This window comes from Balaenoptera musculus, chromosome 6 (assembly GCF_009873245.2).
Source record: "Balaenoptera musculus isolate JJ_BM4_2016_0621 chromosome 6, mBalMus1.pri.v3, whole genome shotgun sequence".
NCBI classification, from domain to species: Eukaryota; Metazoa; Chordata; class Mammalia; order Artiodactyla; family Balaenopteridae; genus Balaenoptera; species Balaenoptera musculus.
Window position 1 is genome coordinate 45,894,164 of NC_045790.1, and position 25,914 is coordinate 45,920,077.

The window sequence follows — 25,914 nt, forward strand, 5'->3', positions numbered from 1 at the left end:
CTCACTGAAGGCTCAGATGATGGTTAGCATTTTTAGCAATAAAGTATTTTTTAATTTAGGTATGTGCGTCATTTTTTTAGACATAGTGTTATTGCACACTTAATAGACTACAGTATAATATAAACATAACTTAGATGCACTGGGAAACCAAAAAATTTGTGTGACTCACTTTATTGCAATATTGACTTTATTGCAGTGGTCTGAAACTGAACCTGCAAGATCTCTGAGGTATGCCTGTATTCCAGTTTATCATTTCTCCAGTTTATAAAGAAAGCTGCTTGATATTATTCTCATGTTTCTGTTTATTTCTCATCAGTTTGGAATTTTTAAAGATGATGCATATAATTTCTTTTTTTTTTACAAATATCACATCAAAATATTTGAGATGAAAGTTTATTTTTCTCATGTTAAATACTGATGAATAGATTGTTTTGAATTGTTCCCAGTAGTTGGATCAAAAATCCATGTTACTGGTTGCCTTATCAATTATGGTAACCAACTTAGAAAAAAATTGTACAAAAATCTTCCAAGTGCCATTGTATTCAAAAATCAAATATATTTACAGAAATCTAGAATAAGTAAATAATGTAAAAATGAAGAGGAAAAGGTAAGCTTTAAAATGGCGATGTCAGCCTGTGTTGTTATATACTACGTAATCTGACCATATCAGGCATCCAATGTAATTTAAGGGAAGTTCTGGAATTCTTTCCATTCTGATTTTAATAACATATCTTTGTCCTCTGGTGTCTCTTTGCTAAGAAGTATATTTGAATGGCTGAGTGCTGGTAAAAAAAAAAAGTCTTAATTATGTTCATTAAGGATGAACATAACATGGTGTTATGTTAACTAACCAAATGCACTAAGACATATGAATACCTGGACTTAATTTATTTGCTTACTGTTGACACGGTAAGCAAGTGCCTTCTATGACTAATGTTATTCTGCCCTCTACTGGTTCAAATTGAAATCCCCAATTTAGATACATTCCAGGAAAACAGCTTTAAGGTAGAATTTTAATGAAATTTTCCCCTTAAAAAGAAAACAAGCAAAGGAGATTGGTTCAAGATGGCAGAGTAGAAGGATGTGCACTCACCTCCTCTTGTAAGAGCACCACAATCACAGCTAACGGCTGAACAAACATCAACAGGAAGATACCCCACATCCAAAGACAAAGAAGAAGCTGCAATGAGACAGTAGGAGGGGCGCAGTCACTATAAAATCAAATCCCATACCCGCTGGGTGGGCGACCCACAAATTGGAGAACAATTATACCACAGGAGTTCTCCCACTGGAGTGAAGGTTCTGAGCCCCACGTCAGGATTCCCAGTTGGGAGTCTGGCAAGGGGACTAGGAGTCCCCAGGGAATCTGACTTTGAAGGTCAGTGGGATTTGACTGCAGAACTTCCACAGGACGTGGGGAAATAGAGACTCCACTCTTGGAGGGCACACACAAAGTCTTGTTTGCACCAGGACCAAGGGAAAGGAGCAGTGACCCCATAAGAGATTGAATCAAACCTACCTGCTAGTGTTGGAGGGTCTCCTGCAGAGGCATGGGGTGGCTGTGGCTCATTGCAGGGACAAGGACACTGGCGGCAGCAGTTCTGGGAAGTACCCATTGGCATGAGCCTTCCCAGGGGCCGCCAATAGCCCCACCATATAGCCTGTAGGCTCCAGTGCTGGGTCGCCTCAGGCCAAAGAACTAACAGGGAGGGAAAACAGCCCCACCCATCAGCAGACAAGTGGATTAAAGTTTTACTGAGCACAGCCCTGCCCACCAGAGCAAGACCCAGCTATACCCACCACTAGCCCCTCCCATCAGGAAGCTTGCACAAGCCTGTTGGATAGTCTCATCCACCAGAGGGCAGACAGCAGAAGCAAGAAGAACTATAATCCTGCAACTTGCAGAACGAAAACAACAATCACAGAAAGTTAGAAAAAATGAAAAGGCAAAGGATTATGTCCCAGATGAAGGAACAAGATAAAACCCCAGAAAAACAACTAAATGAAGTGGAGATAGGCAACCTTCCAGAAAAGGAGTTCAGAATAATGATAGTGAAGATGATCCAGGATCTTGGAAAAAGAATGGAGGCAGTGATTGAGAAGATGCAAGAAATGTTTAACAAAGACCTAGAAGAACTAAAGAACAAACAGAGATGAACTGAAATGAAAAATACACTAGAAGGAATCAATAGCAGAATAACTGAGGCAGAAGAACAGGTAAATGACCTGGAAGACACAATGGTGGAGATCACTGCCATGGAACAGAATAAAGAAAAAAGAATGAAAAGAAATGAAGACAGCCTAAGAGACCTCTAGGACAACATTAAATGCAACAACATTCTCATTGTAGGAGTCCCAGAAGGAGAAGAGAGAAAGGACCTGAGAAAGTATTTGAAGAGATAATAGCTGAACTCCTCCCTAACATGGGAAAGGAAACAGTCAACCAAGTCCAGGAAGCGCAGAGATTCCCAAGCATGATAAACCCAAGGAGGAACATGCCAAGACACACAGTAATCAAACTGACAAAAATTAAAGACAAAGAAAAAATATTGAAAGCAACAAGGGAAGAACAACAAATAACATACAAGGGAACTCCCATAAGGTTATCAGCTAATTTCTCAGCAGAAACTCTGCAAACCAGAAAGGAGTGGCACCATATATTTAAAGTGATGAAAGGGAAGAACCTACAACCAAGAATACTCTACCCAGCAAGGCTCTCATTCAGATTTGATGGAGAAATCAAAAGCTTTACAGACAAGCAAAAGCTAAGAGATTTCAGCACCACCAGACCAGCTTTGCAACGAATACTAAAGGAGCTTCTCAAGGCAGGAAACACAAGAGAAGAAAAAGACCTATGAAAACAAACCCAAAACAATTAGAAAATGGTAATAGGAACATACATATCAATAATTACCTTAAATGTAGATGGATTAAATGCTCCAACCAAAAGACATAGACTGGCTGAGTGGATACACAAAGAAAACCTGTATATATGCTGTCTACAAGAGACCCACCTCAGACCCAGAGACACATACAGGCTGAAAGTGAGGAGATGGAAGAAGGCATTCCATGCAAGTGGAAATCAAAGGAAAGGTGGAGTAGCAATGCTCATTTCAGACAAAATAGACTTTAAAATAAAGACTGCTATAAGAGACAAAGGACACTACATAATGATCAAGGGATCAATCCAAGAAGAAGATATAACAATTGTAAATATATATGCATCCAGCATAGGAGCACCTCAATATATAAGGCAAGTACTAACATCCATAAAGGGAGAAATCGACAGTAGCACAATAATAGTGGAGGACTGTAACACCCCACTTTCATCAATGGACAGATCATCCAGACAGAAAATCAATAAGGAAACACAGGCCTTAAATGACACATTAGACCAGATGGACTTAATTGATATTTACAGAGTATTCCATCCAAAAGCAGCAGAATACACATTCTTCTCAAGTGCACATGGAACATTCTCCACATGCTGGGCCACAAGGCGAGCCTCAGTAAATTTAAGAAAATTGAAATCATATCAAGCATCTTTTCTGATCACAACACTATGAGGTTAGAAATAAACTACAAGAAAAAAGCTATAAAAAACACAAACACATGGAGGCGAAACAATATGCTACTAAGCAACCAATGGAGCACTGAAGAAATTGAAGAGGAAATCATAAAATACCTAGAGACGAATGAAAATGGAAGCACAATGATCCAAAACCTATGGGATGCAGCAAAAGCATTCTAAGAAGGAAGTTTATAGCAATACAAGCTTACCTCAGGAAATGAGAAAAATCTCACATAACAACCTCAACTTACACCTAAAGCAACTAGAGAAACAAGAACAAACAAAACCTAAAGTTAGTAGAAGGAAAGAAATCATAAAGATCAGGACAGAAATGAAATAGAGGCAAAGAAAACAATAACACAGAGCAATGAAACGAAAAGCAGGTTCTTTGAAAAAATAAACAAAATTGATAAACTGTTAACCAGACTCATCAAGAAAAAAAAGGGAGATGACTCAAATCAATAAAATTAGAAATGAAAAAGGAGAAGTTACAACTGACACCACAGAAATACAAAGGATCATAAGAGAATACTACAAGCAACTGTATACCAATAAAATGGACAACCTGGAAGAAATGGACAAATATTTAGAAAGGTACAGTCTCCCAAGACTGAACCAGGAAGAAATAGAAAATATGAACAGACCAATCACAAGCACTGAAATTGAACCTGTGATTTTAAAACTCCCAGCAAACAGAAGTACTGGACCTGATGGCTTCACAGGCAAATTCTATCAAACATTTAGAGGGGACCTAACACCTACCCTTCTGAAACTGTTCCAAAAAATTGCAGAGGAAGGAAAACTCCCAAACTCATTCTATGAGGCCACCATCATCCTGATACCAAAACTAGAAAAAGATACCACAAAAAAAAAGAAAATTGCAGGGCAATATCACTGATGAACATAGATGCAAAAACCCTCAACAAAATGCTAGCAATCCGAATCTAACAATACATTAAAAGGATCATACACCATGATCAAGTGGGATTTATCCCAGGGATGCAAGGATTTTTCAATATTCTCAAATCAATAAGTATTATACCCCACATCAACAAATTGAAGAATAAAAACCATATGATAATCTCAATAGATGCAGAAAAAGCTTTTGACAAAATTCAGCACCCATTTATGATAAAAACTCTCCAGAAAGTGGGCATAGAGGGAATCTACCTCAACATAATAAAGGCCATATATGACAGACCTACAGATAACATCATGCTCAATGGTGAAAAGCTGAAAGCATTTCCTGTATGATCAGGAGCAAGACAAGGATGTCCACTCTCGCCACTTTTATTCAACATTGTTTTGAAAGTCCTAGCTGTGGCAATCGGAGAAGAAAAAGAAATAAAAGGAATCCAAATTGGAAAAGAAGAAGTTAAACTGTCACTGTTTCCAGATGACATGATACTATACATAGAAGATCCTAAAGACACTACCAGAAAACTACTAGAGCTCATCAATGAATTCGGTAAAGTCGCAGGTTACAAAATTAATACACAGAAATCTGTTGCATTTCTATACACTAACAACAAAAGATCAGAAAGAGAAATTCAAGAAACAATCCCATTTACTATTGCATCAAAAAGAATAAAATACCTAGGAATAAACCTACCTAAGGAAACAAAAGACCTATACTCTGAAAACTATAAGATGCTGATGAAAGAAATCAAAGAAGACACTAACAGATGGGAAGAAATACCATGTTTGTGGCTTGGAAGAATCAATATTGTCAAAATGACTATACTACCCAAGGCAATCTACAGATTCAATGTAATCCCTATCAAATTACCCATGGCATTTTTCACAGAACTAGAACAAAAAAATCTTGAAATTTGTGTGGAGACACAAAAGACCCCAAATAGCCAAAGCAATCTTGAGAAAGCAAAATGGAGCTGGAGGAATCAGGCTCCCTGACTTCAGACTATACTACAAAGCTATAGTCATCAAAATAGTATGGTACTGGCACAAAAATAGAAATATAGATCAATGGAACAGGATAGAAAGCCCAGAAATACACCCATGAACCTATGGCCAATTAATCTATGACAAAGGAGGCAAGACTACACAATGGTGGAAAGATAGTCTCTTCAACAAATAATGCTGGGAAAACTGGACAGCTACATGTAAAAAAAATGAAATTAGATCATTCTTTAACACCATACACAAAAATAAGCTCAAAATGGATTAAAGACCTAAACGTGAGACTGGACACTGTAAAACTCCTGAGGGAAACATAGGTAGAACTCTCTCTGACATAAATCTCAGCAATATCTTTTTCAATCCATCTCCCAGAATAATGGAAATAAAAATAAGTGGAACCTAATTAAACTCAAAAGCTTTTTCACAGCAAAGGAAACCATAAACAAAATGAAAAGACAACCCACAGATTAGGAGAAAGTATTTGCAAATGATGTGACTGACAAGGGATTAGTCTCCAAAATTTCCAAACAGCTCATGAGGCTTAATATCATCAAAACAAGGAACCCAATCAAAAAATGGGCAGAAGACCTAAATAGACATTTCTCCAAAGAAGACATACAGATGGCCAAGAGGCACATGAAAAGATGTTCAACATCACTAATTATTAGAGAAATACAAATCCAAACTACAATGAGATATCACCTCACACCAGTCAAAATGGCTATCATCAAAAAATCCACAAACAATAAATGCCAGAGAGGGTGTGGAGAGAAGGGAACCCTTCTGCACTGTTGGTGGGAATGTAAATTGGTACAGCCACTATGGAGAACAGTATGGAAGTTCCTTTAAAAACTAAAAATAGAGCTACCATATGACCCTGGGCACATATCTGGAGAAAAGCATGGCCCAAAAGGATACATGCACCCCCATGTTCATTGCAGCACTGTTCACAATAGCCAAGACATGGAAGCAACCTAAATGTCCATCGACAGAGGAATGGATAAAGAAGATGTGGTACATATACATACAATGGAATATTACTCAGCCATTAAAAAGAATGAAATAATGCCATTTGCAGCAACATGGGTGGATCTAGAGATTGTCATATTGAGTGAAGTAAGTCAGACAGAGAAAAACAAATATCGTATATTAACGCATATATGTGGAATCTAGAAAAATGGTACAGGTGAACCGGTTTGCAAGGCAGAAATAGAGACGCAGATGTAGAGAACAAACGTAGGGACACCAACGGGGGAAAGCAAGGGGCGGGGGGGTGGTGTGATGAACTGGGAGATTGGGCTTGACATGTATACACTAATATGTATAAAATAGATAACTAATAAGTATCTGCTGTATAAAAAAAATAAAATAAAGTGAATGCTTTAACTCAAGTCCTATTTTAAAAACCCTTTGAAAAAGTAAAATGGATAACCAACAAGGACCTACGGTATATAGCACAGGGAACTCTGCTCCATGTTATGTGGCATCCTGGATGGGAGGGGAGTTTGGGGGAGAATGGATACTTGCATATGTATGGCTGAGTCCCTTTGCTGTGCAGCTGAAACTATCACAACATTGTTAGTCGGCTATACTCCAATATAAAATAGTTTTTAAAAAATCATGAAAAAAAACAAGCAAAAAATAAAACAAACAGTATGGAAAATTTGATGTATATACATCATCAAATAATCAGAGCAGAAATATTTTGATCCATGTAAGATTTCAGATTTACATTGCTTAGCACATTATGTCATTCAAAAGCTTTCAAAGCTGCAACATTTCAACTCAGTTTTAAGCTTTCACAACCAACAATAGCTTCAACAGTAGAGTTCAACAATAGCTTCCCCATACCATTTTTTGAGCAGAGTAACTTATCTTCAAGCCTTAAGAGAGGAACATTTCTGAAAGCCAGAAATGGAACATACAACATATTCAGACATAAAAAAAAAAAAAAGCTGACAAACTTAATATTCTAAGTGCTTTGTATACACTATTTCCTTGTAGACACTAGGTTTTTTGCTGCTGTAGCCGAATAGCTTTCAACACACACACAAGAACAAAGACACACGTGTGAACCACCCCCCTACCCTCCGACACACACACGCATATACAGGCACCCATGTGTGAATGATACAGACTGGCTTCTAGACCAGCTAACCCAAATTCTCCAGATACTCACGCCTGTTTCTGCCCAGGTTATTTGTTGACCCTCTGAATAGTCAGGTGGCACTGACTGCATTCCCCCACTCTCCAGCCATTATCTCTGCAGGATGTTCTCCTATACTAAGCATTTTTCACTTGGGATGGATGTGGCTATAAACACATGTGCTTTTCAATGGTGCTTTCTAAACTGCAGCTTGCCTGCACATATTTTCATCTTTCTTTTATAGATATAACCAAAGGCATAAGTTTAGATAAGAGGCAATATCAGAACAGGATCAATATACCGTGGATGAGAGCTCCCCAGGTCTGTGACTCAAGCACTGCTGTTTTATTGTTGCAGTCTCCCTTCCTAGTTCTTGTCTGTAAAAGCAAGTGCAGCCCTTTATTGGTCCATATCCTCAAATTTGTTACCATAAAAGTGTGGACTTAGCATTCTTTGACTTATGTCAGGTGCCTGCAGATTCTCCCTCATCCCAAGAACTTAATATGTCCATTGGTCCTGAACAAAGAGGCTTCACTGAGATTCAGCCCCAAAATCAGCCTGGGAAATATAGGTATTCTTGTTTCCAGTGTAGGTCTCACATGGGAAAACATCAACTCCATTGCAGTTTGTGTGTGCATTGATTTAGATATAAAAATTGAACACATGAGCACATAACTTTTGAGAAATTGCATGTATGTTTACAAAATAAAGTTTTATACATTGTAATGAGAACATTTTGTTCTATAAGATATAAATAACATGTAGAAAATAAATATGTGATAAATTTAAAGCTGTCAGGCTTATAATCATTGAATATAATTCATATTTCTCTGCTTTTAAGGTCACCATTGTTGATTCTAGGCTTCAGTTTTCAGTTGGTAAAGGAACTTCTAAAATGCATGAAAACCTGAACTTTGTAAGGATCATTTTGTCACCGTTTTGTGAAAGCTTAGTTTTCTTCCTTTTTTTCTTTAATTTCTTTTACAAGTTTGTTAATGAAGAGAAAGCACCTGTTGATTCCCACTGCGACAGTTTGTTAAACATGGGGTCTGTATTCTTCCCCCTTTAGGGAAAGGTTCATTCCTTGAAAGTAACTCTTCATAACCAGTCTTGAATCCTCACTTCTAGCAAGTTCTCTTCTAAATGTCTCTTTTGTCCCAAACACATCTCCAGCTGTTCTGCTACTGATGATGTCCAATGTGGAATTTCTCCAAGAGAATCTCATCCCAGACATCCTGGGCCCTTTGTACTGAAGATGCTACAGAGAAATCTCAGGGAAAACAGCGTGATGTGGACTCCTTGAAACTGCCCAGCATCCCCTGGATCTCAGAGATCAGTCAGATCTGTTTTCCAGAAATAACAGATGGGAAGCACTTGCTTTTTGTTGGAGAAACATTAAAATGTGCCTCTTGTCCAGCCCATGACCTGAGTCACCTCACAACTTGGGCAATATTTGGGGCAGAAGAATGGAAGTTCTTTAAATTCTTTAAATTTTTTTCTGTAAAGTATTTTGCACTGATTTGATAGACTTTTACAGGCAGGTTCCCAAGGAAAATGTGCATGTGTAAATGTCAAATAAAGATGTGAAAAGATGCTCAACATTACTAGTCACCAGGGAGATACAAATTAAAAGCACAATTAAATACCACTTCCTATTTATGGAAGTGGCTAAAATTAAAAAGATTGTCCATAACTAGTACTACAGAGGATGTGACATCTCTGGAATTCTCCTCCATTGCTGGTGGAAATGTCAAATGGTACAACCACTTTGGAGAATGGTTTGGCAGTTTCCTAAAATGTAAAACATATACCTTTCATATGATACAGCCGTTCTACTCTTAGATATTTGCCTGAGAGAAATGAAAGTACATATCCTCATAAAGACATACATGAATGTTCTGAGCAGCTTTATTCCTATTTAAAAACCCTGGGGAAAAAAATGTCCATCAACAAGTGAAACAATGAATTATCATAGATCCATAAAATGGAATATTTTATTGCTGAATGCAATAAAAACAATCAACTATTGAAACATAGTAAAATATCGGTGAATCTTAAAATGTTGAAGCCGAATGAAAAGAAAAAGAGCACATACTGTGTTATTCCATTTACATAAAATTGTAGGAAATGCAAACTTGTCTTTAGGGACAGAAAGGGCTGACTGGCAGGGTGAGAGGTGAGGTTGGAAAGGGAAAGGGATTACAAAGGTGCATGAAGAAACCTTTGGAGGGTGACAGGCATCTTCATTATCTTAATTGTTGTGATGGTTTTACGGATATATATGTATAACTATCAAAACATGATTTAGATTTATATTCTCTGCAGGTAGGAGATCTTTGCTATGTCTGTACCAGAAGACCTGTTCAATGTTTTCTTCTTCCATAAGGCACATTCCAGCAGACCCTCCCTGCTATTTTCTGCCAAGAGTGTACCTAAGGATTGGAATAGAGACCCATGAAGGATTTCTCAGCTGATGGAACAGCTAAAGGTAAATTTGGAGCAGGATGTTCAATCAAAAGAGTCCTTTTGGTGCAAGCTCTGGCTCTATAGAGGAAACAAACCACTACCAAGAGGAGCAGAAACATAGCTCTAAGACCTAGAAGAGTCTGGAGAAAAAAGCCAAGAGGTGCTTTTTATTCATTCATACTAAGAAAACTCAAATGTTGAAGAAATAAACTTCCAAGATTGAAAACATTACTTTTGTGTAAAATTATCTCAAAGTTTTTATTTATTAAATGAGAAACATCACTAGCGTTCTCTTCTTTCTGTATTGGTAGACAACTCTGACTGCTATCTAAAGTTTTAAGCGGTCAGTGCTGTCTGCTCTACCTCTGCCTTTTAAAGAGTCCAGTCAACCATTTTCCCCCATGTTTTCTCCTGATGATACAAAGACAGTGCTCTTTTTTCAGTATCAAACGTGTGGGATACTAAGCTAAGATGGACATCCCTTGCTTCAATCTAATAGAAATGTTGGAAACAATATTAAAAAATCAATTCTAAGTATATAGCTTATTTTTTTAAGTAAACAAAAAGCGATCTATAGGTTCCAGAAAACAAAAGGAAGTCAAATGATCTTATCTCTACCCTTTATTTCCTAAAATCCTAATCTTTAGGAATAGCTAGATATCAATTTTCACCAATGTGTTTACTCTTATCCCTTAACTTGCTTTTTCACTCGAGAAAACAGTCAGAATATCATGAACATCCTTGGATGCTGGTGAGTATTGGTCCACCTTATTTAAGTTAATGTGGCTGCACAATATTCTGTGAAGGAATCATGATTTACTTAACCATTCATCTGTACTGTCACACATTAAGTTGATTTCAATTACCGTTCATATAAATAATGCTACGCAATGAGCAAATTTGAGTATTCACTTAGTATTTCTGTAAGATAGACACATACTGCTATATTTGCTGGGTCTGATGCTTTAGAATTTTTGATAGATGTTACTAAACTAATGATCAATAATGTTTGAAATTTTTACAGTTCTACCAACTCTGTGTAACTGTGCACTTTTACCCCAACTACCACCAAGCAATCTTTTTGTTGTTGCTGTTCATCACATTTTTCATTTGAAATTTCATTTACAAAATCTGTGATCACTAGGAGACTGATTATTTAGCATATGTATGTTACCCACTCAGTTATTTCTGCTTCTGTAAATCGCCTCTTTATATTCTTATCCCCAGATTTTTTTTGGATTCTTAAACTTTCTTGAGCTCTTCCTATTAGTAAAAATGTTAATACTCTATTATACGTTATAAGGTTTTTCAATACCATGTGTTTTAAAATTTTATGATGCTTTGCTAAACAGACTTTTAAAAAATTAATGTGTTAAAATGTGTTGCTCTATTCCTTTATCGTTGCTGTATCTCAAGTTTCTCAGACCTTTGCCTCTGTTAACAAAACAGGCTGATGTAGTTTCTTTTATTATTCTCATTTTTATAGAGAAGAAAACATAGCCATGGAGAGATTAATAACGTTCCCAAGGTCCTGGCCTCATTTTAGAATCCAGGCCCTCTGAATGCACAGCTTGAGCTCTTTACCAATTTTGGGAATATCAAAGTCCACAAGGATGAGAAAGACCGCCGGGAATCTGAGCATTCTTTCTCCAGGACAATCTTAAATAGATAAATAATGATAAGTTCTTTCTCCCCAATTCCCATTTGTCCCAGTCATAATAGGCACCATTCCCTTGTGACAGACTTTTTATCGTACCATTAATTTGGTCATCACTTTCCTTATACCTGTTACAAACCAGCCTTGTCATCCTGAGAATATTTCTGTGTTTGACCAGCAGTGTTATCTAAAAACTGAATTTGGGTGATGTATACACGTTGCATTATATGAAGTATTTATTTTCTGCCTTTATTGAATTTCCAGTCAGTCTCTGATTTCCAGGCTCTGATTGCCTCCTTCAACAGCCAGCCATTCTGCAACTTCTCTGAAAATACAGCTGGAGACAGAAAACCATAAATGTAGACAGAAAACCATAAACCAGTCCATGGCCTGGGGGTTGGGGACCCCTGCTCTAGATCTATCCATGTTGTTGCAAATGGCAGGATTTATTTTTCTTTTTATGACTAATATTCCATCATGTGTGTATACCATATTTTCTTTTTTCAAATATGAATGGACACTTAGGTTGCTTCCATATCTTGACTATTATAAATAATACTGCATTGAACATTGAAGTGCATATATCTTTCCAAATTAGGGTTTTTCTTTCCTTCTGGTAAATACCCAGGAGTGAAATTGCTGGATCATATGGCGGTTATATTTTTAATTTTTTGGAAAACGTCCAGACTGTTTTCCATGGTGGCTGCACCAATTTGCAATCCCATCAACAGTGCACAAGGGTCCCCTTTTCTCAATATCCTCACCAACACTTGTTATCTGTTGTCCTTTTAATAATAGCCATTCTGACAGGTGTAAGGTGGTGTCTAATTGTGTTTTTCAACTGCATTTCCCTGATGATTAGTGGTGTTGAAGATCTTTTATTATGTCTGTTGGCCATCTGTATATTTTCATTAGAAAAATGTCTATTCAGATCCTTTGCCCATTTTTAATCAGGTTGTTTGTTTTATTGATGTTGAGTTGTATATGTCCTTTGTATATTTTGCATTTTTTCCCCTGTTGAATATATTGTTTGCAAGTATTTTCTCCCATTCAGCAGATGGCCTTTTCATTTTGTTGATAGTTTCCTTCACTGTGCAAAAGCTTTTTAGGTTGATGTAGTCCCATTTGTTTATTTTTGCTTTTATTTCCCTTGCCTGAGGAGACAGATCCAAAAAAAATATTGCTGTGTCAAAGAGCATACTGCTTATGTTTTCTTCTAGGAGTTTTATTGTTTCAGGTCTTACACTTAAGCCTATAATCCATTTTAGGTTTATTTTTGTATATAGTGTGAGAAAACAGTTGTTTCATTCTTTTACATATAGCTGTCTAGTTCTCCCAACCATTTATTGGAGAGGCTGTGTTTTCCCCATTGTAATATTCTTGCCTGTTTTGTCATAGATTAGTTGATCTTGTAAGTGTGGCCTCTTAAACTATCCTCATTTTTTAAAATTCTTTTTTCCATTTAGCTTGGGTGATTTCCACTGCTCTGGTTTCCAGTTCACAGATCCATTCCTCTGTATCATCTAATCTACTGTTGATTCTTTCTAGTGTATTTTTTATTTCAGTTATTGTATACTTCAGCTCTGTTTGGTTCTTCTTTATGTTTTCTAAGCCTTTGTTAAAATTCTCACTGTGTTGATGCGTTCTTCTCCTGAGTTTGCTGAGCATCTTTATGATCATTACTTTGAACTCTTATTGGGTAGATTCCTTATCTCCACTTCAGTTAGTTCTTTTTCTGAGGTTTTGGCTCGTTCTTTTGTTTGGAATATATTCCTCTGTCTCCTCATTTTACCTAATTCTCTGTGTTTATTTCTACATAGTAGGTAGATCAGCTATAGTTCTGAGTATTAGAGAAGTGATCTTATGCAAGAGATGTCCTAGGGAGCCCAGCAGCACACTCTCCTCTGATCACCAGGGCTGTATGCTCTAGGGGTGCCCCCTGTGTGGGCTGTGTGGGCCCTTCTGTTTTGGTGGGGCTGACTACTGTGGGCACACTGGTAGGTGGGCTGGCCCCTGGCCCAGTTGGCTGCCAGGCCCTGCCTTGTGTGGTAGTTGCTGGCCTGCTGGTAGGTGGGGCCTGGTCCCAGGGCAGCTGGTTGTGGGGCAGGGAGTGGCGGTTCAAATTCTTGAGGGGCTGCTGGCTCCTACAAGTATTTCATAGTTCTTGTTGCGTTGTTTATTGAGCAATTGAGCATTACATGACTGGTGCATTATTCTTCTAGTGGAATCAGAACTCAAACGCACCTAAACATTGATGCAATGACCTCCTGGGTTCTTGACCAGCTTGTTTCATGTAGACATGTGGGCAGTGTTGGTGCTTGCACCTACCTCTATTTACTGCATTGCTGGATATCAGGAGCACCTTGACCTCTGCAGAGGAGGGCTCGGCAGATGGAGAGGGTTGAGTCGTGGCCATGTTCCTACTCTCACTCCAGCAGCCAGCAAATCTCAGCTACCTCTCACTGACAATACACTATGATCCCCTGCAGAAGCTCATGGCCACCATAGCTGCAACCCTGTCTTTCCTCATCCTTTCCCCAGTTGACCACATGTGTCTTGAGCTGCTAAAGTCCAGAGCCTGGGCAGGACCTGTGCACGGTTGGCTGGCAGCGCAGTGCTGGCAGCAGCTCAGTCATCCCTAGCTCTGCTTTGCCAACCCAGCTTCTTGTTTCTCCAATAATTTGGAACATACAAGTTAATAACTTCTGAATATTAAACAGGATATGACTGCCAGAGATTTTCAGGGCAAGGTGATAGTATAGAACTAGCTAGGACAAGTTTTTTACATTAAATATAACAATGTAACAAAATGAACAAAAAGTAAAATTATACGTATATATGTATACCAACTGGCCAAATGGGTGGGTCAACACTACATCCTATATTGTGAGGTATGTATGACTCCTTAAGTTTCATACTATGGATTTCTGTCATCATTTCTTAAATTTGAATTTATTCAATCCTTAAACTCTCTCTTGCTCTCTGTTCTTTTTTTCCTGGCTAATGTTATAACTTTTCCCATATATTACTTAGTAATTGTTCTTAGCCTTAAGTTTTGGGAGAAAGATTCTCTGATACCATTTCTTTCATTCATTTTTATTGGCTGTCTCTTCTTTGTTATAATTAGCCATTTGGGGAGCCACAAATGTTTGTGATTCTCATTAAGCCAATGCTCTTAACCTTAGAACAATTCTAAAACTAGTCAGGAAATAATGCAAGCAATAATATTTAAAAGCCGAAAGGGATTCTTGACCTTGGTTTGCTACCTCAACCAGAAGTATTAAATGAGTTTTAAAGTAGCTGTAGTAAAACAAGTGTAGCAATGAGTAAAGTTCAGTAATCATATTAATAAATCAAAGAAAATCTCAAAAATAGTTGTATTATCAGAATTAATTAGATTTATGCTAAAGATGTACCTATTGTTAATAAGGGAAGAAATAATATTTCAATAAAATGTTCTAGAAAAATTGCCTTGCACTCTAACAGAAAGCAATTTAGATTCTCATATCATAGATCAAAAAAGGAAAAAAACTGCTAATGAAATACTGAATTTAATGTAAAAACAGGTGGACAAGAAAGGGCACTGAATACATGTAAACTCAAAAGAGGAATGAATGTGACTAGGGAGAGCCTTGGTTCTATGTCCTAAACAGCCCTTGGAGAAATATACAAGGAACTGTCCAGGTCTTTGTACACCGGAAAAATTAAAAACAAGTGTCCATCAAAAGAATATGGCTATAATTTATAGAAAATGTATGTGTCAATGATTAGAGATATAAAATGATAAATAATGTAAATTACCAATATAAAATTAAAGGAAGTAGCAGATAAAAGAAAATGAAGCTTGATTGTAAAACTTGATAGAAAAAAGAAATTAAATTAGCAAGCAAATGGGTTACCATTGAAATTCACTACAAAGTGATATTAATTAGAACAATGCTAAATTAATTTTTAGCCAAATAAGCAATGTATTAAATATCTAACTAAGCAATTGTTTAAATCAAATAAGTTAGATATTAAAAATGTTCTTCTGTTTTGTGGCAATTCATCCATTCTTTGAAAATGATTCTCGAAAAACATGAAGAAAAATGTGCATGGGCGTGTTAAGCCACAGTCTCCTCCATGTACCATCTTATTTCACTTCTCCACTTCACAAACAAAATTGTGAAGGTAATTGTCTATACACAATGCCCCTAATTCTCTTTCTTGTGTTTGCTTTTCAACCTACTCCCATCTAGTTTCTGTCTCATTAATTCTACTAAACCAGATCCTGCTAAGGTCACAGTGGCCTTTGTTTACAGGTCCGCTGGGATAGTTCAGTCCTCACCTGCCCTGCAAGCACCCCTCCTTCTTTTAAACACACTTCTTCCCTTCAGTTTTGTCTCCCCTGTTCATCCTTGTGTCCTTCTAACTGCACTGCCACTCTGCCTTAGTGCCTGTTGCAGACTCTCCTCTGTTCAACCTTTAATGCTGAGGGTCTGCAGGATTAGGTTTAGGTCCTCTTCTCGTTGTCCATTCTATTTATAAGTGACCGCATCCATCCCCATGCCCTCATTACCAGATACACAATAATTTCAAATTAATACCTCCCCCTTGGCATTTTTTTTTTGATTCAAGACCCATATTTCCCGCTGTCAATAAGACTGCACTTTTATGTCTTCCAGGCAGCTTAGAAAGGATATACTGTATAATATTATTTTTCCTTTCCAGCATCGTTTGTACCTAAAACTTCCAGTGTGAGAAAATTATTTTCCTTTACTTCTCTTTGCAGTGTTTAATATACTTGAAATAAAATAAACAATAATACTGTTTTATGTCCTCTTCCCTGTAAGACTGAGAGTTTCAACACAGTAAAAACTGCATGTGCTTTATTCGCTTGTATTTCTTGATAGCAATTACACACACTATCTGTCATTTAGTTACTCAATTTATATGTATAATCTGAATGGAATGAATGAGTAAATAAATGTTACCATCTATTCTTCAATATCATTTACCAAATGAGGGTTTGAATTTAGAGTAAACAAACTCAAATTTTCTTTGTTAAGAATTTAATAAATAAAACAAAGTGCAAACTTAATAACATGAAATGAAAAACATGTTTTAAAAAGTTTAATACAATGTACAGATGAAATGTAATTTTATAAATAATTTCTAAACATTATAAATATGAGAGATGCAAGAAGGAATAGATAAATAAATAAAGAAACAAACAATAAATAAATAACATCAGGGCAGTCATCGCTTAGGGCCTGATGACCCTGTAACTGAATACTTTTATATATACTTGCTTATTACTATGAACAAGTAATGGCTGAACTAATGCAATAAATTTTGTTGCTAAAGCAGAAATAAGTCTTTTGAAATGACCAAAGATGAATGTGCAAGGGTGATGTGGCTTCTTAGTCAATGAGAATCATTTCAAGGTGATCCCAGGTCTCCATTCATAATTCTTAACCTTTCTTGCAAGGTGGTTGATGAAGACAAGGATCTCATGATTTCCACTCTGACAATTTCCCAGGCACAGTCACTGTATTTCTTCTCTTTCAGGTAGAGATGGATTCCCTGGAAGTACCTCTTCACGGCCAGTGTAGGGCCCGTCACTGCCAGGGCAGATTCTTCCTCTCCCATCACCTGCACCAAGCAGGCGTCCAGGTCCTCCAGCTGCTGATGGAGTCCAGCGTGGAGTTTGTCCAGGAGGGAGGTGTCCCAGGCGGTAGAGGAGCGCTCTGTGTGGAAGAGGCGGAAGATCTGCTGGAGCATCTCGTGGAGGACAGAGGTGGCCTGGGCCTTCGGGAGCTGGCTGCCATCCACCGTGTCCTGGGGGAAACCGAAGTCTTTTCTATCCTTCAGACAGAAGCTAGGGGAGATTCTCCTCATCTGGCCCAGAAGCATGAAGTTCTTCCTGCTAATCCGCACGTGGTTCTAAGACAGGTCGCAGCCCAGAGATCTACCAGGGCCATAGCTGAACACCACCAGGGCGGTCAGTAGAGAGAGCACGAAGGCCATGGGGCAAATGAGGCTGCAGCTGGCTTGGCTGAGACAGGCATCTGGGGGAACCTTGTGGGTAGGTTCTCTGATAACATCGTTTCTAAGTATGGCTTTTAAATAGGGAAGACAGTTTCCATTTTCTGAAAATTTCTCTCTACTTTCACTTCCAATTTGTGTTTTCATTTAGATATTTTCTTTTGACCTAAGAAGATGTAATCAATCTAAACTCTTAATTTACAATAGAAATTTAAGTTTCCCAGTAAACTTTGGATGTGTCAATCCAAAAGGATATCAATTAAATGAGAAACTAATTAAAGGCTGAAGTATATGTAGGTATGTAAAGATTCATGCACATACTTATGTACACATTTTATTATTTTTTTCTTTTTAAAATTTATTTATTTATTTATTTATGGCTGCGTTGGGTCTTCGTTGCAGTACGCGGGCTTCTCACTGCGGTAGCTTCTCTTGTTGCAGAGCATGGGCTCTAGGCATGCGGGCTTCAGTAGTTGTGGCATGCTGGCTCAGTAGCTGTGGCTCACGGGCTTAGTTGCTCCGCGACATGTGGGATCTTCCCGAACCAGGGCTCGAACCCGTGTCCCCTGCATTGGCAGGCGGGTTCTTAACCACTGCGTCACCAGGGAAGTCCCTGTACACATTTCAATATGTATAAATATTGCTCTTCTCTGTGTTGGGAACAAAGTTTGTCCTTGATTCTGGACTACATTTTTACCACCCTTACTTTATACTTAGGAAGTTGGGGTCCCTCACCCCTATAGGTTTCTGTATTTTGTTAAGTAATTACCAGACCATGCATGGTAAATAAGCTGTTTAGAACCAAAAACTGGTTTTGTTTTCTGTTTTATTCAGAGCAGAGGCTTATGATTACTAGTGAACGAGCTTCTCAGGTGTTTCTCTTCTTTCTAGAATGCATTCATTCAAGTTCCTGAGGTTATTCTTCACTGGGGCCACAAGGTCAGGACTAATATACTAGACATCGCCCTTTCTTTCCACCATTTTCTTACAGGAGACCTATAGTGCTCCACAGGCTGTGCCAGTACCCTCAGCAGGAATCCTGGTTCTTTTCTGGTGAATGTAGGTATGCAGATTCTAATTCCAAGATAATTAATTGTATTTTCCAGCACCGCCTCACTCACAAGGTAGTTATCACGTCTAGTAGCACTTTCCTGGAATGACAGAGGGTCCTCAGCCCAAACTCTCTGGGGCTTACTCCCTGAGGGCAGGCTCACCACATCCCGAGGACTTCAGAATTCTACTGTGGAGGGGCTTGTTTCTTTGTTTGCAAAATAATTCATCTTCCAGGACCCTCACCCTTGCCCCTGGAGTGTTCGTGTGAAGGACCCTTGTTCTCAGTGGGGACCTCCTCCTCTCCTTACCTGTGTCCCCAGGTATCAAAAGTATCAGCAGCCCGCAGATGCTGAGAGCGAAAGTTTGTTTTGTCTAAGTAGGTGGAGGAATTATTCAATTGCAATTGTTTCACCTTTAGTAGACAATTTTTATTTTGCCAGTACAGCTTTTATTGTTCAACTCTTTTAAACCGTTGAACTTTTGTTACGCTCAGAATTTCTGAGTTGGCTGTAGGGAATTCAGTGATGATGCTGTCTCTCATTAGAAGTTTGTGTCACAGAAACTAGCGACCTTCAGTTGTTCATTCAGTCTACGTATTTCTACTGGGCTTATTTGTTTGTCCATCTCTGCCTTGTGCTCAGAACGCAGAGCAGTGAGGCCCAGATTATGTCAGAGAGAAATAGCCGGGTTTCCTTTACTTATTCATGATGTCTTGTTTTAAATTTAAATAACAACCAAAAAAATTTAGGAACTTATTTTTTACATAGTGATTTACTGGCCATAGTTACTTTCCATTTCATCCTGAGGTTAATAAAATGGGAAGTAAAAGAATGGCAAAGGGGTTTCACCTTATTTTCTATGATTTTCAAGACTTGAGATTTTTTGTTTCTCATTTCAACTTTCCTAGAAAGCAAAACTTGAGAGCTGTTTGTGGGCAAAAATAAAACAAAGGTAATTCTGAATGTCATGAAAGTGAAAAAAGAGAAGTGACGTTTCTGCTGACAAAATGGCAAAGTGTAAGTTAAACCTAAAAAAAGCATCAACCATAGAAAAGAAGGAATCATCGTATTTGAAAGATGTTAAGCAGCCACAAAGACAGAGCCAAGTGAGTCCAAAAAATGTCCATGTTGTCCTGCCCTGAAATGGGCTCCCAAAGTGGTAAAGGAAGATAGAAAGACAAAGGACAAAAATTATTTAACATGTAAATTAGAGAGCCCTCTCATCTGTCAATTGGTTACGAAGTCTGTAACCTAAGGCAGAGATTTGAGAGATCTAGGCTAAATTGAAGCCCTTCCCTGCTACCTGAGCAATTCACACACACACATACACACAAACACATGCATGCACGCATGCATACTTCCTGGTTAACTTAGCCAATTACAATATCGGATTACCTTAATCGTTCTCAATTCTACCCAAATAGACATACCCCAGGCTGTCAGTTGGCAACAATTGTATTCTCTGAAATTCCTTTATGTATGTCTGTGTTCACTCTTACTACTGAGTCAATGTGGAAGGGATGCAAGTGCAGTCATTATTCAAAGGGACATTGAGAATTTTCTCCTAACTGTAAAGTCAAGCAACATGATCTCATACTGGGAATGGATTTGAAAAACTGACAACATACTCTTAAGAAAAAGTTAATGCACCTTCAAACAGGAGCTATTTCCTCTGATTCCCCTTGCATTTCCACACCCAGAATGGCAGGCTCTAAGCCTCCAAGAGTCCTACAGTATGTAAAGCAAATAATGATTCAGGAGGCTTGGCCAGCTGAGCAGCCTGGAGGCAAGGAACACATTCTAACCCTTCTCTCCACACAGCTGCCTTAGCCCAAAGACATGTCCTGCCTGAAGCTGGGAGTATTTTGCCTCTCTAAGATGCAAAGCTAAGGAAGCAGGCTTAGCCAAGTTATTGGTGTCAGTTCTTTCCAGGAAAGATCCTCTTTTAGCTCCGAAGAAAATGCTAGTGGAAGAAGACAGACTTCTGCCTAGAACAGAAGGAATCCTGCTCTGCAGACTTGGTCAGTGTCCTAGTCCTTCTTGGCCACTAAGCGGCACTCTTCCTCCATAAGTGTTTTAATAGCCTCCAGAGTAAAATGGATCCTGCTTTCCAGTTCATTTTTGCTACAGCTACTGTTACAATATTGTAACAAGGACATCTCCTCATTCCCAAAAATATTCATCAGAAGAAAAACAATAACCTCTTATATAGGAGTTTCTGAAAAGTCCAGAACTTTCGCTCAACTTTTGCTTTTAATTTGTGGCTTTGTACTCTTAAGAGGAAATTGGTGGCCAGAACCACAAAGGAACAGGAAACAGCTGTATGAATGGCTGGTGCAGGTGAAGGAGGAGTGAATGAGGGGAGCATACTGCGAATTTCTACATTGGAGAGGAAGTACAGGCATACTTTGCTTTATCGCACTTCACAGATAATTGCACTTTTTACTAATTGAAGGTTTATGACAACCCTATGTCAAGCAAGTCTATCAGTGCCATTTTCTAACGGCTTTTGCATACTCCATGTCTCTGTGTCACATCGCCTTAATTTTCAGGATTGTTCCAACCTTCACCGGCAAAAAAATTCTGACTTGCTGAAGGCCCAGATGACCATTAGTAGTTTATAGCAATAAAGTATTTTTTAAATTAACGTATGTATGTATGTGTGGTCAGGCCACTCAAGATGGCTGCTCTCTTGCTCTCTGTACATCCCCTGCCCCACCAGTGCCTGCTTCTTCACCTACACCCTATGCACATGACTGACCTTCTTATGTACTTGCACCAGGCCCCAGCTAGTTAGTTATCTTATCAAAGGGGCGGTGAGGGGCGTGCCCCTCTACTGGTTTCCCTGGTAACTAATGAGCCCACCTGATGTCAATTCCCCTAGAACTGGCAATCTCCCCTTTGTTAGGGGAACCACTGACCAAAACTGCCCACCCTGGCCAGGCAAGATGGTAGCCACTTGCATGAGTTATCTTACAACAGCAGGTCCTGGTAAGGAATGTGGAACTAACAAGCTACCACCAGCCAGAAAATTTTCGGAAAGGTCAAAAAGAGAGAGGAAACGCCAGTCCATATGTCCTACCGACCTCCCAGAATCCTTCTTACTGGGATCCATCTTGGCTGAACGATGGGCGCGCCACCAGGAAGGACCCTGAGTCAGAATGATTGCTCAGAGACAACCTGGAAACTAACCCCGTTACCATAAAACCTGAGACTGTGAGCCACGTGGCAGTTCTCCTGGGTTCCCTTACCCTGCTGCTCTCCTTCCGAGCACCCCTCCCCAATAAAGTCTCTTGCTTTGTCAGCACGTGTGTCTCCTTGGACAATTCACTTCCAAGCGTTAGACAAGAGCCCGCTCTCAGGCCCTGGAAGGGGTCCCCCTTCCTGGAACACCTTCCCCCCACAGGATCGAAGACTGCCACCAAGTCTGGCCCACTGCGCACCGCACACGGTGGAGTGTCACTCCAGGACCTTGCTTCAGACGTGTAAGCTCCCCCGTCCATTAAACCATAGATGTCTCTGTTGCTGACTCTGGGCTCTTCAGTCTTGAAGCTGGGCAAGCACAGGACTTGTAAGCCTGTGGGGTGCAGCCCAACAATTGGCAGACCAGCCAGGAGCCGGAGGAAACTGCCATGAGCACAGAGATGTTGGAAAATACAGGAAGGGTAATGGAAAGTTGCAGAGGCTGTCCACTAGCATGCGGGGCCCGAAAGTTGCAGGGGTAATCCTGTGCTGGCTGTCTACTAGTTTGTGGTGGCTGTCCTTGGTTAATGGGGGCTGCCAAGAGATCTGGAGAACAATGGTCTCTAATGGCTCCGCTGTTGTATCTAAGTGAGCCTTTTGTAATTGGTTAAGCCAGCTTTCTAGAAGGAATTGGTATTTCTCTTATGCCTCTGAGATGTAAATGATCTACCTGGGATCTCTAATCTTCTAATCTCTCTAATCTTCTGTGATCTCTAAGAGTAAAGGAGAAAGAAGAGCTTTTAGGTAAACTCTGTAGAAATAAATTATGTTTGGGGAATGTCTATCTAAAATAGTCTCTCCAGATTTTGGTAACTTGAAACTAAACGAAGTTGAATGAAGAGAATTCATTGACTATCTAGGTCATTTCAAATAGGATAAAATATTGAAACATTAATTGCTGGGCGGGCCTAAGTTTACCTACCCTTGCCTTCTTAGGAGAGAAAGACTAAAGTGTAAGTTTCCAATCAGGAAATGCACAATTACTTGCTTCTTGGTTTTTGCCAAAGATTAAGATTTTTAAGGGTTAAGATTATAATCGGTTATAATTCTAGTTATTGTAACCAAGTTTCTTTATGGATTACATTGTAATCAGGTGCTTAACCATGCCTTTTTAAGGCCTCTGTCATTTATAGACAATGTTTGTTGTACTCTGATGCGTTTGCAAAAGTGCTTCATCTTCAAGAAGATTCATAGGAAGGACCTTTTGACAATAACAGGTCTCTGATAAATGTCAGATTATACTGCTGAACAGGGTAAGAAATTAAGGTATCCTAATGGAAAACCTGATGGCTTCATAAAAAGAAAACAAAAAGATTGGTTACTGAGTGAACTGGTGAATATGGTTATAATTTTTATGGGTTTTGTCTGGAAAGTTACTGGTTTTTATGTGTGTTTTCCAGATAGAGGGAAGCCCTTCCCCTCAAGTTGGTTATGATTTACAGCAATTTTGGTGAACTACACCTGTGGGTAGAATTAAAACATTTTTCTTTTCTCTCTGCCCGGTCCCTCCAGAAACTGGGGACTCTTGGGTTCTGAGCAGACTTATCAGGTGAATGGGAAAGACTGCCTCCTGGCATGTGCAAGAATCTCAATATTTTGAGGACTAAGAAATCCACTGAGGCAGAGCCTGATGGCAAGCCTTGGGCATGACTTTCCTGGCCTTGAGAAGCCTGTTGGGAATTCAGTCTGAGACTCCTTCTGAGGAGTTCTACCTCAGCCAGTTTGGAGGAGCCTATATGATCAATTGACCAGACTTGTTTTGCAGACAAATTAGTCTTGATTTGGCTGTGTTTAGTGGAGATGAGGGTAATTTTAGAGAGAAAAATATATGTTTCAGTGGATGTTAAATTCTAGTTCTGCTAATTGAGGTCTAGATAGATTTACTGTGGTGGTCTGGAACTGAACCTACAATACCCTGAGCTATGCCTGTAAGTAACTGTGGTATGTATGAAAATAAAAGAATGTGATTCAGAAAAGCAAGGAGGGGAGGGCAAAAGGAGCCAGATATCAAAATCTGCAAATTAATACTATACATATTTCACTTCAGTTTAGAAAACTAACTTCTCTTCCAGATATTTATGCCGCCATTTAGGAACTGAAAATATAAATGTTACTGTGGCTATAAATGTGGCTACTATCTTGCCTGGCCAGGGTGGGCAGTTTTGGTCAGTGGTTCCCCTAACAAAGGGGAGATTGCCAGTTCTAGGGGAATTGACATCAGGTGGGCTCATTTAGGCCGCCATTTTGGAACTGAAAATATAAATGTTACCTTTGATGTGAAGAGTGACTATATTTTAGTCTTCTCCAGAACACGTCACAGAATTCCATTTTTCAGACTGTCATGTTTTTGCAGGTATTGAGAAAGAGGTGGGAGACTTCACTATTCTGATAGATATCTATATGAAAAAATAAGAAAATAGTTACCATATTTAAGCCCTAACTCTGTGGAAAATAGCCTACGAAGTGTTTTAAAATGTGTTAGTTTAGTACAATAATTCTTAGAATATTTTCACCTTATTGTACGTTTGAGAAAACTGAGACTCAGAGAAGTTAGGTGAATTTTCTAGGATCACACATAATTGCTGGCAGAATCAAGATTCAATACAGAACTCTATATTGCATATTATAGGCAATTGAAAAAGTTTCATGTTTTAGAATTCTATTAAGTTTTAAAATATGCTTTGATCCCAAAATTAAATAAACGTCTTGCTTCCTTGTTTTCTTTTTATTGGTACATACTATTTTATTTCTTTTTTTGCTGGTTTCCACCTGTTCTTTACCTTAGATATTGTGGAAGAGAACTTCCTTGATCCAGTTTCAGTCTTCCATCTTATGAAGGAATTGTCCCAGGCTATTATACTCATTGCAGTTTGGTTATCTGTGCATCCCCAGGAGCCTGTGATTTTCATAAAATTGATGCTCCACATTGAGGATGAAATATAAATTTAATCAGGAAGAATGCAAATAATGTTAAAGAATAGAAGAATTCTTAGCATACCTATCTTTTCTAGAAAATGAAATGAGGTTATAGTAATAATACTAAAAACAGTGTGATAAAGAGAGAAATTAGGTAAACAGATTATTTCAATTCTGAAATTGAATTATCAGTATTAATTAGATTTAAGATAAAAGGTATTTCTGATGTTAACATGATGGAAAAACATTTCAATAAATGGTTCTAGGATGATTAGTTAGCAATCTAGGAAGAAATCAAAATAAAATCTCATCCCATACCATATGTGATAGTAAAATCTTGATGGAATGGAGAATTGACAGTAAGATTAGATTTAAAAAGGAGAGAGGAGGCCCACGGTAACCTTGTAAGCTCATGAGAAATAGCTAACCTATAAAAAAAGGTGGTTATTTTTTAATATATACAAAATTTTAACTTCAGATGAAACAGGACATGGCTACAGAGACTTGCCTGGCAAGGTGGCTGAATGAAGCCTGATCTCAGAATTTCCTCGCCTAGAAGCCAACAAAATAAGGAAAATTAAGTAAAATATACAAAATACATAAGCAGCCATCAAAGAATGGAAGAGGAATAATATTTGAAAAGTGTTAAGACATGAATTAGGGAGGAACAATGTAATAGTTCATTTTATATGTCAACTTGGCTAGACCATGGTACCCAGATACTTGGTCAAACACTATTCTAGATGTTTCTGTGAAGGTAGGTTTTACATGAGATTATAGGAATTTGACATTTAAATCAGTAGACTTTAAGTAAAGCATATTACCCTCCATATTACAGGTGGCCCTCATCCAATCAGTTGAAGGCCTTAATAGAAAAAGACTGACCCTCCCAGGAATAAGAAGGAATTCTGCCAGA

At 38.5% G+C, this 25,914-nt stretch overlaps 1 protein-coding gene across 1 annotated transcript; it reads right to left on the bottom strand.

The window, feature by feature from the left end:
- Positions 1 to 17,181: 17,181 nt before the first annotated feature.
- LOC118897135 (interferon omega-1-like) lies at positions 17,182 to 18,003 on the bottom strand. Its single transcript, XM_036856017.1, has one exon. The coding sequence runs from the start codon at positions 17,653 to 17,655 to the stop codon at positions 17,182 to 17,184; it is 474 nt and encodes a 157-aa protein (XP_036711912.1). The 5' UTR covers positions 17,656 to 18,003.
- Positions 18,004 to 25,914: the final 7,911 nt, after the last annotated feature.